Genomic DNA, 15127 nt, shown 5'->3' on the forward strand with positions numbered 1-15127 from the left:
GTGTCTGCCAAAAGAAGAGAAGCAAATGCAAGAAGTCTGACACCATTGCATCTACCCAGAAGAAGAGTAAGCTGTCCCCAGTGGACTTGCTTTCCTCTGGATGCCTTGGCATTCTCTTCGTTACCCAACCATTGTCCTCAGTCTCTTTGGCCGACCCTCTCTGGGAGTTCCACTACCGAGTTTTGAGGCATGCGTGTTGCTTATCGGCCACCCAGCTTCTGCAAAGATATTGTGAACAGCTGCCGCTGGCTTTTATCTTGGCCCTGCAGGAGCAGCCTAAACAATCTGCAGGCTTGTAATAAATACACAGGGGCAGCTCCAAGGATGGCGGGTGATAGTTCAGCGCACCTCAGTTTTGATGCTGTGTGAAGCAAAACAAAATAGCTTGTGACCAAGACCCAGGAGACAGTGGCAGGCCTATGTGTTTTGCTATTTGTGGAAATTATTGGATGATGTCACCAGTGCGTCTAGTCAAGGCTATGGTCTTCCCAGTTGCAATGTATGGCTGTAAAAGTTGGACCATAAGGAAGGCCGAGCGTCACAGAACTTAGGCTTTTGGACTCCGGTGCTGGAGAAGACTCTTGCGAGTCCCTTGGACTGCAAGGCGAAGAAACCGGTCAGTCCTAGAGGAGATCAGCCCTGACTGCTCCTTAGAAGGCCAGATCCTGAAGATGAAACTCAGATACTTTGGCCACCTCATGAGAAGGAAGGACTCTCTGGAGAAGAGCCTAATGCTGGGAGCGATTGAGGGCAAAAGAAGAAGGGGACGACAGCGAATGAGGTGGCTGGATGGAGTTACTGAAGCAGTTGGTGCAAACTGAAATGGACTCCGGGGAATGGTAGAGGACAGGAAGGCCTGGAGGATCATTGTGCATGGGGTCGCGATGGGTTGGACACGACTTTGCACCTAACAACAACATGACCATATATGCTTTTGTCGACCCATTCCCCCTCCCAAAATAGTCAGTGATGGGCCAGAGAGGTAAGTACTCTCATTTTCAATTAACCTTGTTGGGGTGGTGTTGACAGGGGGTAATGGAGCAGAGGATGCCTGCCCCAGCCCTGTTCCTGGCCCAGTGGAGTAGGCCGCTGGGCTTTTCCTGGTGTTGGGGGGCAGGGGGCAATGGAGCATGATGTCACATCCAGTGGGAGTGTCTGGGAGTGGGAGTGACATGTGACTTCCAGGGGCATGGCTGGGAGGTATGGCCTGCTGACATCACTTCTGGGTTTTCTCAAAGCCTGAAAAAAGATTAATGGGAAAAAGTTTTAGTCCAGTAGCACCTTTAAGACCAACCAGGTTTTATTCTAGGTAGGTCATAAAAGCGCCATTAGGTCCAGACTTTGTTCTGCTGCTTCCGACCAACATAGCTGCCCACCTGAATCTCTAGATAGGTCAGCCTTCATATGGGGCAGCCCATTGCAAATAAGTGATCCCTATGGTGAGGGGCGGTAATCAGTACTCTCCCTAACCTGGACAGCTCAGACTAGCCCAGTCTTCATTGGCTCTTGGATATTCTATTCTATTCTATTCTATTCTATTCTATTCTATTCTATTCTATTCTATTCTATTCTATTCTATTCTATTCTATTCTATTCTATTCTATTCTATTCTATTCTATTCTATTCTATTCTATTCTATTCCATTCCATTCCATTCCATTCCATTCCATTCCATTCCATTCCATTCCATTCCATTCCATTCCATTCCATTCCATTCCATTCCATTCCATTCCATTCCATTCCATTCCATTCCATTCCATTCCATTCCATTCCATTCCATTCCATTCCATTCCATTCCATTCCATTCCATTCCATTCCATTCCTCTGATTGGCCATTGGAAGCTAAGTGGGGTTGTCCCTGGTCAGTATTTCAATAGGGGACCACCATGGGAGTGCAGAGTTGCTCTACAGAGGCAGACTGCGGTGACCCACCGCCCTGTTCATCTCTTGCTTTTTAAGCCCTACTGGGTTGCCCTAAGTTGTCCACGACTGTATGGTACTTTTCCGCCACCGCTAACCAAACAAGTCCCATACAAAAAGACCTATCTAACCAAAATAACAGCTCAGCATCCGTTTTACACCCCTGTGCGTGAAATGCAGGCTCAGAGCTGCTAAGTTGCAGCTGCTGTTTCCAAGGGGATTCTGTAAACAGCTTAATTCGGTCGGGAGCCCCAGGCAGACAGAAAGGCTCCTTGGAAACTTCAGCTCCTCCCTCGGATGCCCCCCTCCCCACCCTCCCCCCAAGCTGTTGGCAGAAGTTTGCTCAAACCGGCTAAGTTTTAAAGCTACCTGTTTTAGCCTGTGCTTGCTTTGGCCGCCTTGGAAGGGTAATCCAAAACATTCCACTTGAGCGGTTGCTTATTCAGACTCCCCCCCCCCCCCCCACACACACCCTTTGCATAGTAGGCAGTGTTCTGGTTAGTGGCTGTCAAGGACTGGAAGTCGAAACTGTCAGTGTGACTTCCTGAAAGAGCAACCCTGCCACAAGCATGTCGGACCTGTTTTATCTCCCCCCCCCCTAGAGGAGCCGTCTGCATTGATCAACGAGAGCCCGTGCAATAGGTCCCCCCCCATCTGATCAGAGGTCTCCGTAGTGTTTGTTTATTTATTTTGGGATTTATAGCCCACCCTGTCCTTGGGAACTCAGGGCAGATTGCAATTTATACATTATAAATTGTCATTACAAGTCCATTCAGATGGATACGACATCAATAAAACATTCTGTTAAAACTCATACTTAAAAAATAGTGTGTGTGGGGGGGCAGAAATCAAGAGCAGAAGGGCAGGGGTAGTCACACTGCGGCCCTCCAGATGTCCATGGACTAGAATTGTAGTCCATGGACATCTGGAGGGCCGCAGTTTGACTACCTGGCAGGGGCTCCTGGGAATTGTAGTCCATGGACATCTGGAGGGCCGCAGCTTGACTACCCCTGCTAAGCCCTCCACAAGGCGTTGTCCTCAGCAGGTTTTTTTAATAGCAGAGGTGCAAAAGGGGAGGGTGTGTGTGTGTGTGGGGGGTCAGGCTCAGATTACACAGCTCCAGCCCTGTAGACCGGCCAATCCGTGCCCTCTGCCGACCTTGGCAAAGGTTTCTGCTTGGGGATCCGCTGTAGCTTCTGTGCACTTTTGTTGGCAGAGAGGTTGTGGTGTCGCTTGCAGAAACTCTTTCTCTGGCCAGCCTATCAGGAAGCACAAAGCTCCAAGGCGGTGAAGGCAGCAGGCACCGACACTATCTCCAAGGCGGAATCGCAGTTCCCTTGCGGTTCCCTTGCAGTTGGACAGGAAGCATCATGGGCCTTGCCAAGCCTGAAACAATTGCCTCCAATGGCTTAAGGCAGGGGTAGTCAAACTGCGGCCCTCCAGATGTCCATGGACTACAATTCCCAGGAGCCCCTACCAGCGTTTGCATTTAAAATTGCCAGGAATTTTAAATGGCTGTCTGTTCAAAGTTGGAAATATTACTCCCACCTTAGGCTCTGCTTCTCCTGCCCTCCCAGTTGCTGCAGCACCGAGGGTTCCGTGTTGGTACTTTTCATCTTTTATCTTATTTTCTTCCCTACCTCTAGCACCAGAGAACCGTATTCTCCTCATTCCTTTCCTTTGTACTTTATTGTGTGCTACGGAGCTGTGGTCTAGGCACATTGGACTCTCTGAGCGTTTAGCCTCGAAGCAGAAGTGCCGGTCAAGGTTTTCAAGAACAGTATGGACATGCAGTCCCTGTTGCTCCCGACAGTCTGGGATGCCTTGCGTAGACCTCCTCTTTGCTTACATTATCCTGGCTAAATCACAAGGACAGGTCATAGTTGTGTTTCCCCGATTCCATTGCTCCACACTGCTCCTCTGGTGCTTGGAAGGACCGACAACAGTTTTAGAGGACCTCTTGTGGGGAAGAAACCATTTATTTAGGCTGATTCTGTGAAAGCTCAAGGGGGTGGCAGGTTACAGTGGATGAGCGATAGGGTGTCCTGCATAGTGCAGGGGGCTGGACTTGATGACCCATGTGGTCCCTTCCAATTCATTCATTCATTCATTCATTCATTCATTCATTCATTCATTCATTCATTCATTCATTCATTCATTCATTCATTCATTCATTCATTCATTCATTCATTCATTGTATTTCTAGTCCGCCTTCTTCCTTAGACTCAAGGCGTGTTGCTAAGCTCTTGGATCAAGGAACTGGTTGGCAGCAATAGTAGTCGGACCCTTTCTCTCTGGCTTTCCTTTATGGAAGTGCAGTGCAGTGCCGTGTGGTCAAAGTCGTGGGCAGCAGCCTCTGTTGTTGTTGTTAGGTGCGAAGTTGTGTCTGACCCATCGTGACCCCACGGACAATGATCTTCCAGGCCTTCCTGTCCTCTACCATTCCCCGGAGTCCCCGCAGCCTCTGTAGATAGAGCCTTTTGCAAAAATCCAGAATTTGGCAGTAGCGTGTAATCTGGCTCCAAATGGTCAGCGGGTCTTTCTTTCCTCCCTCTCCCAACAGGTCTGTAAACGTTGATTCAAGTGGGTAGCCATGTTGGTCTGAAGTAGCACAATAAAATCAGAGTCCAGTAGCTCATTTAAAACCCACAAAGATTTATTCAGGGCATGAGCATTCGAGTGCAAGCACTCTTCGTCAGACTATGATCTTCTTACATGACAGGGAATAGCAAAAGTCAATTTATTACAAAACAATACTATGACATACCCAGGACTCAACAGGGACACAGGTATTTTATCTCACTATTCATGCTAACCTTGTTCAACTTGTGTATCCATATTCCTCACTGTTTGTTTTATTTGTGATAATGTGACTGTAAGATATGGCAATGTAATGGAATTTTGAGTTTGACTCCCTGGCCTTGGGATAAAAGGTAAAGGTATCCCCTGTGCAAGCACAGAGTCATGTCTGACCCTTGGGGTGACGCCCTCTAGCGTTTTCATGGCAGACTCAATACGGGGTGGTTTGCCATTCCCTTCCCCAGTCATTACCGTTTTACCCCCCCAGCAGCAAGCTGGGTACTCATTTTACCGACCTCGGAAGGATGGAAGGCTGAGTCGACCTTGAGCCGGCTGCTGGGATTGAACTCCTTGGGATAATTACCAGCAATTCCCTGGGAAGAATGTCTCACAGTTGTATGGAGATGGATGGAGCAAGCAACATATGGGGAGGTGAGATCCTTTGATCACTGATAAAAGGCAGTTTGGTTTCTCCCTGTGTTTTTGTAAAGTACACTGAATTCTAGGGGATTGATTGGCTAGGGGAAGATTATCATTGGCTGTATTTGGTTGTGACACAGTCTACTGATGTAACAGAATTGATTTTTGCTATATATTCCCTGTCATGTATGAAGATCATAGTCTGACGAAGAACAGTTGCGCTCAAAAGCTCACACCCTGAATAAATCTTTGTTGGGCTACTGGACCAACAAAGGTGCTACTGGACTCTGGTCTGTAAACGATTCTTTTTCTCCTTTGAATGTTACCCCCCCCCTCCTTCCAGCCAGTGTGACAACAGACCTCTGGGCAGAGCTGGAAGGAGGCCCACAGGTAGCTTGGCCCTTCTCTGTTGTCCTATAGCAGGGTAATGCTCCATAAGGATAGATTTAAGGGACTGCATTGTAGAGCTGACCAGGGAGAGCCCAGCTTCAGGAACACAACTTTTGCTGAATAAATTTGCCAAAGATTCTAGTCACCATTATTCTTAATTTACATGGATAAGTATAGTCTCTGGTTCATCAGTAACCTGAGGTATGTGTGTGGGGGGAGAAGCCGTTATCACCCAATCAAACAAACTTCCTCTCCCTGGGAATAGATTCTGGTGGGTAGCTGTGCTGGTCTAGAACAAAGTTTGAGCCCCTTGGCACCTTTAAGGCAAACAAATTAGAACTTGTTGATCTGAAAGGTACCAGTGGACTCAGACTTGTTCTGTTACTGGCCCGGAGGTAATCCTAGCCAAAGGTGAACAGTTACTTAAAAGCCTTGTGCTTTCCCTTGTTTCGCTTTCCAGATTTTGTCCAGGGCAGGATTTTCTCCACCTTTTTACAGTCGAGAAACCCCTGAAACATTCTTCAGGCCTTGAAAGCCCTGGATATGATGCCATCAGGCCACACCTCCCTGCCACGCCCCCGGAAGTCACATGTTTCCAGTGTGCATGGCATCACTAATAAAATAAAACCCAGTCAATCTACTTCAAGCGTCAGCCAGCAAGGATGTTTATGGCCAAGCCACCTCCCTTTCCCACCCCCTTCAGGCCAATCACTGGCCATTTTATTTATTTATTTGTTTGTTTATTCATATTTATATACCGCCCTCCCCGAAGGCTCAGAGCGGTTTATGTATAACTGAAACTATACATGAAACCATACATATACTATAATACATATAATACATGTATAATATAATATAATACATATAATTTTGTGAGGGAGGACAGGTTGGCATGATCATATATGGTCATCTAACCAGGAGATTTTAAAAAATCAGTTAAAATATATATTTTTAATTGTTTTCCCCTCTTGAACATCTGAAACCCGGGGCAGGGGGCGGGGAAGGAAACCAGGATTTTATGAACCCCTGGTTGAGAAAGCCTGGTCTAGGGCCACCGTGGGCAAATCTTGGCCTTGTTGCCTTTCGCCCTTTTAAGAGAAACTGACCTTAAGGGGATTTGGTGGTATCCAGCGGTCAAAGTCACCGTGGGAAAGAAGCAAAGAGACCTGCAGTGCCCCTGGCTGGGGCAGTGGGGCATCTTAATTTGCCAGTAATGCCCCTTGTGGGTTGGTGCAATCTGAAGATGGGTGCTGGTCACACGTGTTGTAGTGCTCTGGCATGCGTTGAAAGCCCTTCATATAATCCATAACCCTGCGAGGCGGTTCAGTATTACAGTCTCTGTATTGCAGAGGAGAAGGTCAAGAGACCGGCTTGTCTGAAGCCTCTCAGCATGTTCATGGCAGGTGTGAGATTTGAACAGGGGACTCCCAACCTGCAGCTAAGCTGCTCCACACCGAAACTGACTTAATGCAGGGAGGGAAAGGATGGGCCAGTCACCGTGGAGTCTCTTCCCTTCCAGGTGAACCTCCGCAGTTGTTCTGCTGCTGCCCCCCACGGTTGTGGACTCCCCTCCCCACAAGCGAGACTTTTAAAAGAATATTTTCCACAGCCATGTTTCTCTTGCACCCCTGGCTCCCCCTGGACCTCTCCTGCATCCTGCTTGCACTGCTGTGATATCCTCTCTGTCTCTCTCTCTCCTCCTCTCTGTGTCTCTGTCTCTCTCTCTTTCTCCCCCTCTCCCTCCCTCCCTCTTGTGGTCTTTCCCAGCTGTGGCTGCGTCTCACTAGATTATTTGTGACAAGGTGTGTTAAGTTCCTGGAAGCCATCCATCCAGCCAGCCCCTTTCTGTCCATGGGGCGAACTCATGGGGGAGGGTGCACCGGAGGGGCCAGGGCCCTGTTGCCAGTTTCGGTTTTCCTGCGTATAGCTTAGCACATTTCCCCCAGGTTTCTCACGGCGCGTCAGAGTGGATGCGGGCTGCCAAACAGCAGGAAGCTCTGTCTAAAAAAAAAAAGTGAACAAATCTCTTCTCGCTATTCCCCCCCCCCCCCCGGCTAGTTTTGCAGGGAGGGAGGAAGAGGCGGTGCTAAATGCCTCGCACACAGGGAAGTAACCTTTCCGCGCTCTCTTGCAAGGAATAGGACAAACAAGGAGGGGAAGAGCGGCCACCGCCGGCTTGACGTCCCATGACCGCTGCAATATGGAAGAGCATTAGACTAGTGAGTAGCTGGGGAAGGGGGGGGGGGGCTCGGATCTGGTGACAGCCCCACGGTTGGGGGGGGAAGTGTTTATGGGAGCATTTGTCACTCCGGACTCCTCTGGGAAGCTCGGAGAGGAGAAGCAAGGTGTCTCTCCATTCATTTGAAAGTAGCCCAGTTTGTACTGTTTACTCAGGCTTGGGGGGGGGGGGGGACAGAGAGAGAGAGAGGGAGGGAGGGAGGGAGGGAGGGTGGGTGGGTAGGTGGTAGGACATAAGGGTTATGCTGGAAAGTAAATGGTACATCCTGGTTTCTCTCTTCCTTACTGGCTCCCCCTTCCTTTAAGTTTGTCTTTCTTGTTGGTCTGTGGGACTACATGTCCATGGAAGAATTTAAAGGGTTTTTTTTGCAAGCCCAGTAAGAGCATGGCAGCAGTCTGTCTGTCTGTCTGTCTTGGGTCTGCCACAAAGCATACCGTGAGCCAGATTCATTCACACTTGGGAAGAAGACAGAAATTCGGATCCTGTCTAGGAAAAAACATGCATTTGAAATCATTAATCTAGTCCTGGTGGGGGAATGAAACTCTCTTCGTTTGCTTGGGGCAGGGGAGACGACGACTTGTTTTCCAAAGCCTCATTCCCAGTCTAATGTTTTGCATTTTGTCAACGTCGTCCGGAGAGCAGAGAGCGATGGCAGAAGCAGAAGGATATGGATGGAGCAATAACCATCGTCTGCCCCGGGGCACCGTGCGTGGGGGGAGGGAGCGGAGAATAGGCGGTCGAGGGTCGTGAAATTTTGTTTGGTGACTTTTACGTGGGTGTAGACCCCATCGACAGTTTTTCACACCCAAACTGCTATATAGTCCTGAGGTCTAGAAACTTTTTAGATCCCTCCCCCCACAAATATCCAACCTGCCCGCTCCCCTTCCGAGCTAGGTACCAAGACTTCCGAGTGAGATCGCGGAAGAAGAGCATGTTATCACGGCAAACCTCGGCCGGACCCTGCAGTCCTGCACATAGCCTCTCAAGCGAGGCGCTGAAGCCGCCTAATGTATGTGTCTCGGCAGTCCTGCTATTAACGGCTCTTTTTATACCTTGGCTATTTTTATTGGTGGCATGCGTACTCCACTGCTGCTAGGGGGAGGGGGAAAGAAAACAGAGGTGCCTGGGGTTTATTTTGGTGTCATTGAATAATCCACAAACAGGTCATCTCCAGGGTCTTCCTTGGCATGCTAGAAAATCAGGAGGGGGGGGAAGGACTTTATTGTAGTTGTGGATGCTTCTTTTTTGTGTTTTGCTGAAGAAAATTGGAGCAGTTCTTTTATACCCTGCTTTTCACAACCCGCAGGAGTCCCAGAGCAGCTTACACGCACCTTTCCTTTCCTCTCCTCACAACAGACACCCTGTGAGGTAGGTGGGGCTGAGAGAATGCGAAGAGAACTGCTTTGCACAAACCACTCAGAGAGGACTGTGACTGGCCTAGGGTCACCCAGCTGGCTGGATGGAGAGGAGTGGGGAACCAAACCCGGTTCTCCAGATTAGTGGGGGGTTTGGCACTGTGGGTTAGGGTGGGTTCTTCTGCGTGATTTTCAAGTGAGTATCTAGCCTTCATGGTTTCAGGGAATACGTTTGGGAAAGGTGGTATCCAGCAACCCAATGTAGTTTCCGATTCCCATTTTACCAATTGGGTAGGGGAACTGAGGTTGATTGTACGAGTCGAGTAGCATCTTAAGGAGTGACAGAATTTGTGGCAGGGGATGAGCCTTTGTGAGTCCCTGCTCACTTCAGGTATCTGAAGAAGTACGCAGTGACTCATGAAAGCTCCATGCCAGCCACAAATTCTGTCACTTTAATTGTCACTCTTTAAGGTGCTCCTGGACTTCTGCTCTTTTCTGCTGCTATAGACTAACACAGCTAAACCAAAACGATGACTAGCATAATGTAATGTAATTTGGAATTGTGTGTGTGTGTGTGTGTACTTTTCTCTGGTCTGTGAACAGAGACAGCCAAATGCTTTACTTCAAAGAAGATGATGCCCCAAGAAGCCTCCAGGCTTGAGAGGACAGACAGGAAGCAGAAGGGCAAGGTCTCAGCCAACTTGTTGTAGTGAGGAGGGCAGACTTCTAATCTGGCACGCTGAGTTTGATTCCCCGCTCCTCCTCCACATGCAGCCAGCTGGATGACCTTGAGCTCGCCACAGCACTGATAAAACTGTTCTGTCTACCTCACAGGGTGCCTGTTGTGGGGAGGGGAAAGGGAAGGCAAATATAAGCCGCTTTCATATTCCTTCTGGTAGAGAAAAGTAGCATATAAGAACCAACTCTTCTTCTTCTAACTGCTGTCAGCAATTATAATTATATATTTGCCCACTATTCTCTTAATATAGAGATTTTTATTGTATGCCAAATTTTCCCCATGCAATTAAATTTCAAGTGAATACAAACAAATCCAGATTGCTGTTTTCCCCCCTATTTATCTCTGGAATCTATTAACCATTTTTTTATGCTGTAAATTTACTCTCACACTCTACCTATAAGTTTGAACTGGTTACTTCCATTCCATTATATTTTATCTGAGGAAGAGTGCGTGCACATGAAAGCACATATACCTTGAATAAAACTTTGTTGGTCTTAAGGGTTCTAAATGTGTTCAACCAGATTTTGTTCAACAAAAAACTCAACCATCTTGAGGTTGGCTGTGTGTGACTTGTTTAAAGCCAGGGTGCACGTGAATGGTGGCAGAAGTGGAATTTGAACCCAGGTCCACCTTGTCAGCTGCATTGCCCTGCTTTTGTCTCTGGGGTCTTGTGATTTTAAAGTTCTGGATCAAAGCTGCCTGATTTTCAAGATCTTGGGTTTCCCTGCTTTTCGTTGTAAATATTTCAGAAGTGGATCTGATAAGAATCTTCCAAGTATTTAAAAGGCTGCCATGTAGAGGATGGAGCAGAGTTGTCCTCTCTTGCCCCAGAGGGACGGACCAGAATCAGTGGGATGAAATCAATGCAAAAGAAATTCCATCTAAACATCCGGAAGAAGTTCCTGACAGTTAGAGCAGTAGGCTTCCTCGGGAGGTGGTAGGTTCTCCATCTTTGGAAATTTTTAAACAGAGGCTGGATAGCCATCTGACGGACAGGATGATTCTGTGAAGGTTCAAGGGGGTGGCAGGTGACAGTGGATGAGCGATAGGGTTGTGAGTGTCCTGCATAGTGCAGGGGGTGGACTAGATGACCCAGGAGGTCCCTTCCAATTCTGTGATTCATTGGAGGTTGCCTTCTGTTCTTTAACTAGTCACTCACCACCGTACTAGAAACTTACCTAAACCTTTATGAATCATATCCCAGCGAGTGCAATGAGAACGCCATGGCCTTCTAAGTGAGCCTGGCTTCAGCACGAGGCCAAAACATTATGGAATGGCTGTTGCAACACAGTCTTCACTTGATCACGGACGATAGGATCGCTGGCATTGAATTATACCTGGCTGCTACTTTCGTTTTTACACTTGGCCTCTGATTCAGGAAACCGATGTCTTCCCCTGTCTGCCACAGAGTTTCGGAAACAGATATTGTGAAAGGACTCCGAAGCGACGTGGTTATCTGCCCAGATGACTGGCGGAAAAATCCTCCGCTCTCCCAACCTGTATCGTTTTCAAAGAAGCAACAGATCCTCGGACTTTGGCCCGGAGAGATCCCCATCTCGCCATGTCTGAACTCTGAAGATGCCAGCAAAAAGATGGGGCCTAAAGGTACCGGACCATGGCTACAACGCTCAGCAGGCCCACGACAGCCAAATCTCAACCCCCTTCTGCATCGTGCTTTGGATTTGGTTTGCAAGGCGCCTTCCTGCGGGGAGTGATGGGGCTTGACTGTGAGAAGATCAGGACTGACCCGGGAGGAGGGAGGCCGTCATCTCAGAGAACTATGTGTCTCTCCTGGCAACATGCAGTAGTGGGAAGAGGATTGGGGTGTTGTTGAGTCTCATGGGATTAAATTAAAGCCCATTCAGTCCTCTGTAGGAACGGAGCATGTCATCTTTGGTGTAGCCAGTTTGGTGTAGTGGTTAGGAGTATGGACTTCTAATCTGGCAAGCCGGGTTTGATTCTGTGCTCCCCCACATGCAGCCAGCTGGGTGACCTTGGGCTCGCCAAAGAACTGATAAAACTGTTCTGACCTGGCAGCGATATCAGGGCTCTCCCAGCCTCACCCACCTCACAGGGTGTCTGTTGTGGGGAGAGGAATGGGAAGGCGACTGTAAGCCGCTTTGAGCCTCCTTCGGGTAGGGAAAAGCAGCATATAAGAACCAATTCTTCTTTCTTCTTTCTTCTTTCTTCTTTCTTCTTCTTCGAACAGGGGTAGACAAACTGTGGCCCTCCAGATGTCCATGGACTACAATTCCCATGAGCCCCTGCCAGAGAATGCTGTGGCCCATCTGGATGGCCACAGTTTGACTACCCATGTCTTAGAACATGAAACAAAGGGATCCTCAGCCAGCAGTTCAGTGAGAGAAAGGATTGGTAGCTACACTGCACCCTGCTTTATTTTTGCATCTTCTGCCACGGAGCACACCAGAGACCCTCACACACAACTGCTTCTGGACAAAATGCTGTGATTTGACGTGACGCCTTGCCAGGGAGCCCAGTGGTATACTCCCCAGGGTCGAGGAGCAGGGTGCGCGCCCTTGAAACTGAAACTTAATCCGGCCTCTCTCGTCATCACCAGTCTAAGGTTGGTGGGAGCCCCCTGAGCATAAGTGTTTTCCCTTCTGGCCGCCTTCCAAGGAGCAGCTTGAGCTTTGCAGTCCCAGAAGAGTGCTGAATCCGCATGGCTGAATCTGCAAGGACAGCCCGTGTGAATGGTATGAACGAGAGAGCAGCAGACGTTGCCGGAGTGGGAGCAAAAGCGGTAACTGTGGGAAAGGAGCAATGAGCTGTGGAGGCAGCTGGAGGTTGGGACCAGGGCTGGAAAGCAGTCTAAAAGAAGAAGAAGAGTTGGTTCTTATATGCTGCTTTTCCTTACCTGAAGGAGTCTCATAGCGGCTGACAGTCGCCTTCCCTTTCCTCTCCCGACAACAGGCACCCTGTGGGGTGGGTGAGGCTGAGAGAGCCCTGAGATTACTGCTCGGTCAGAACAGTTTTATCAGTGCCATGGCGAGCCTAAGGTCACCCAGCTGGCTGCATGTGAGGGAGTGCAGAATCGGACCCGGCATGCCGCACTCCTAACCACTACACCAAACTGGCTCTAGGCTTACAGTTGCCCAGGCACCTCAAAGAAATTGACACTTGTCACTAGGAATTTGAACTGTTTGTATGGGACCGAGACTCTTTCTGGGGCTGCCACAAAGCTCATCCCATATGCTTGGAAGATTTTCTCTGTCACCGCAAGGGCTTAGGCGGCCATCATTTCTTTTAAAGAAGGGCAGGGGGACAGAGTTGAGTCCTGTGTGTTCTGATAACCTGGCCCCGTGTGGGTGACTGCATCACTTTATGTTTTCTCCTTTCCCCCCTTTTTTTTCTTCTGCCATCAAATCACAGCTGACTTATGGCGAACCCATAGTGATTTCAAGGCAAGAGACGTTCAGAGGTGGGTCGCCATCGCCTGCCTTTGCACAGTGACCCATGTCTCCCTCGGTGGCCTCCCACCCAAGAACTAACCAGGGCTGACCCTACTTAGCTTCCAAGACCTGCTAAGATTGGGCTAGCCTGGCCCATCCAGGTCAGGGTGATGTTTTCTTAGGGGCCGGAATAAACGGTAACAGGGCCGTCTCCAAACACGCCTGCATTTTCTGCCTCTGAGTCAGTTCCCCTCCTTCTAGGCCAAGTTATCTCCAGAGACCGTTCTGTTTCTCGAGGCAGGGGTAGTCAAACTGCGGCCCTCCAGATGTCCATGGACTACAATTCCCAGAAGCTCCTGCCAGCGAATGCTGGCAGGGGCTCCTGGGAATTGTAGTCCATGGACATCTGGAGGGCCGCAGTTTGACTACCCCTGCTTGAGAGAATCTTCGCTGCCGCTGGCATAAATAAAAACGCAGCCCAGTCCGAGCAGGGACTCAGAGGTTACTCGCTCGTATTAGCTGCGTGGCATTTGAAAGTTTCGAAGGGGAGTTGCATTCTGTCAAGATCACACTAAAACGGTTGCGGTGGTCTCTGGGTATTTCCGAAAGCAGGAGATTGATCAGTTGGAGGGCCTATCGCCCTCCTGGCGTCAACCGCGCGGATCCCTCCCTCCCCTGTCCGAAAGTTTTAATCCCCTTTCCCTTGTAAACAAGCTGGGCACAACGTGCTCATTCTCCGGCGCTTATCTTAAGAGCGCAGCGCGGGTGTCGGTTTTTGAGATACCGCAAATCATTTGGCTGGCTCAAGGGGTCCTGACGGAATGCCAAGCGGTGTGGCTCAATCTCGGCTGCAGAGTATAGGGATGATTTGAACGAGCTAGTCCCATCGACTGGATCCGACAAACGTAATAATAGTTTTGAGAAACAACGCTTCCTTCGTCAGGTATCTGGAAAGTTTTTCTCTCCCTCCCCCCACACGAAAACCTGTAGGTCGCTAAGGTGCTACAGGACTCGATTCTAGATGTTCTACTGCAGACGAACACAGCGACCCACATAGAATCAGAGAATCAGAGTTAGAACCAGAGAATCGTCGTGTTGGAAGGGACCTCCAGGGTCATCTAGTCCAATCCCCTGCACTATGCAGAACACTCACAACTACCTGCCTACCCACCAATTTCATGCTCAAGTGATCCCCCCCACCACCAAAAATCTCCAGAATCCAGCCTGACCTGGAGGAAAGTCACCAACTATCCCACAGTGGCGATCAGCAATTCCCTGGGCACGCAAGGAAGTGCCACAAGAGACCAACACTGGCACACCTGAAACTAGATGTTTGAGGCTGATCCTGCATTGAGCAAGGGGTTGGATTACATGGCCTGTATGCCCCCTCCCAACTCTATGATTCTAATAATAGCTTGGATTTTATGGAGCAGTGTGGAACATCCAGAGTGCCTTTATAATAAGTACAGAAAAGAACAAGTGTCCAGTAGCAACTTAAAGACTAACAAAATTAGTGGCAGGGGGTGAGTTTTCGTGAGTCGCCTCTGGTTTCTTCAGCTACTGAAGAAAGCATGAAGCTGCCTTGTGCCAAATCAGACCGCCGGTCCATTGCAATCAGGATTGTCTCTACAGACTGGCAGGACTGCTGGTTGAGGCCTTCCATATCACCCATCCCATTTAACTGGAAATGCCGGGGCTTGAACCCAGTGCCGTCTGCATGCTAAGCTGATGCTCTGCCCCTGAGCCATGGCTCCTCCCTCAATGAAAAGGAAATGATGAACGGAACCCTTGCCTTCACAGGGCTCAGGTTACCTTAACTCAGGTGGGTAGCTGTGTCAGACTGAAGCAATAGAACA

The 15127-nt window shown here is 49.1% G+C and overlaps 1 protein-coding gene across 9 annotated transcripts in view; it reads left to right on the forward strand.

Moving 5' to 3' along the window:
- MARK2 (microtubule affinity regulating kinase 2) overlaps nucleotides 1–15127 on the forward strand; it is a 168213-nt gene that overhangs the window by 38857 nt on the left and 114229 nt on the right. The window contains exons 1-2 of one of the 9 annotated variants that reach the window (XM_077324002.1): nucleotides 674–982; nucleotides 7664–7747. The exons of 7 other annotated variants lie outside the window; for them this stretch is intronic. In XM_077324002.1, coding sequence (XP_077180117.1) covers nucleotides 7715–7747 — 33 coding nt within the window. In that variant the 5' untranslated portion in view covers nucleotides 674–982; nucleotides 7664–7714. Of the gene's footprint in view, nucleotides 1–673; nucleotides 983–7663; nucleotides 7748–11269; nucleotides 11467–15127 lie in introns of those variants that run through there. One more of the 9 variants, XM_077324020.1, reaches the window with a different exon arrangement.

The sequence above is a fragment of the Paroedura picta genome, chromosome 1 (genome assembly GCF_049243985.1).
Source record: "Paroedura picta isolate Pp20150507F chromosome 1, Ppicta_v3.0, whole genome shotgun sequence".
NCBI lineage: Eukaryota > Metazoa > Chordata > Lepidosauria > Squamata > Gekkonidae > Paroedura > Paroedura picta.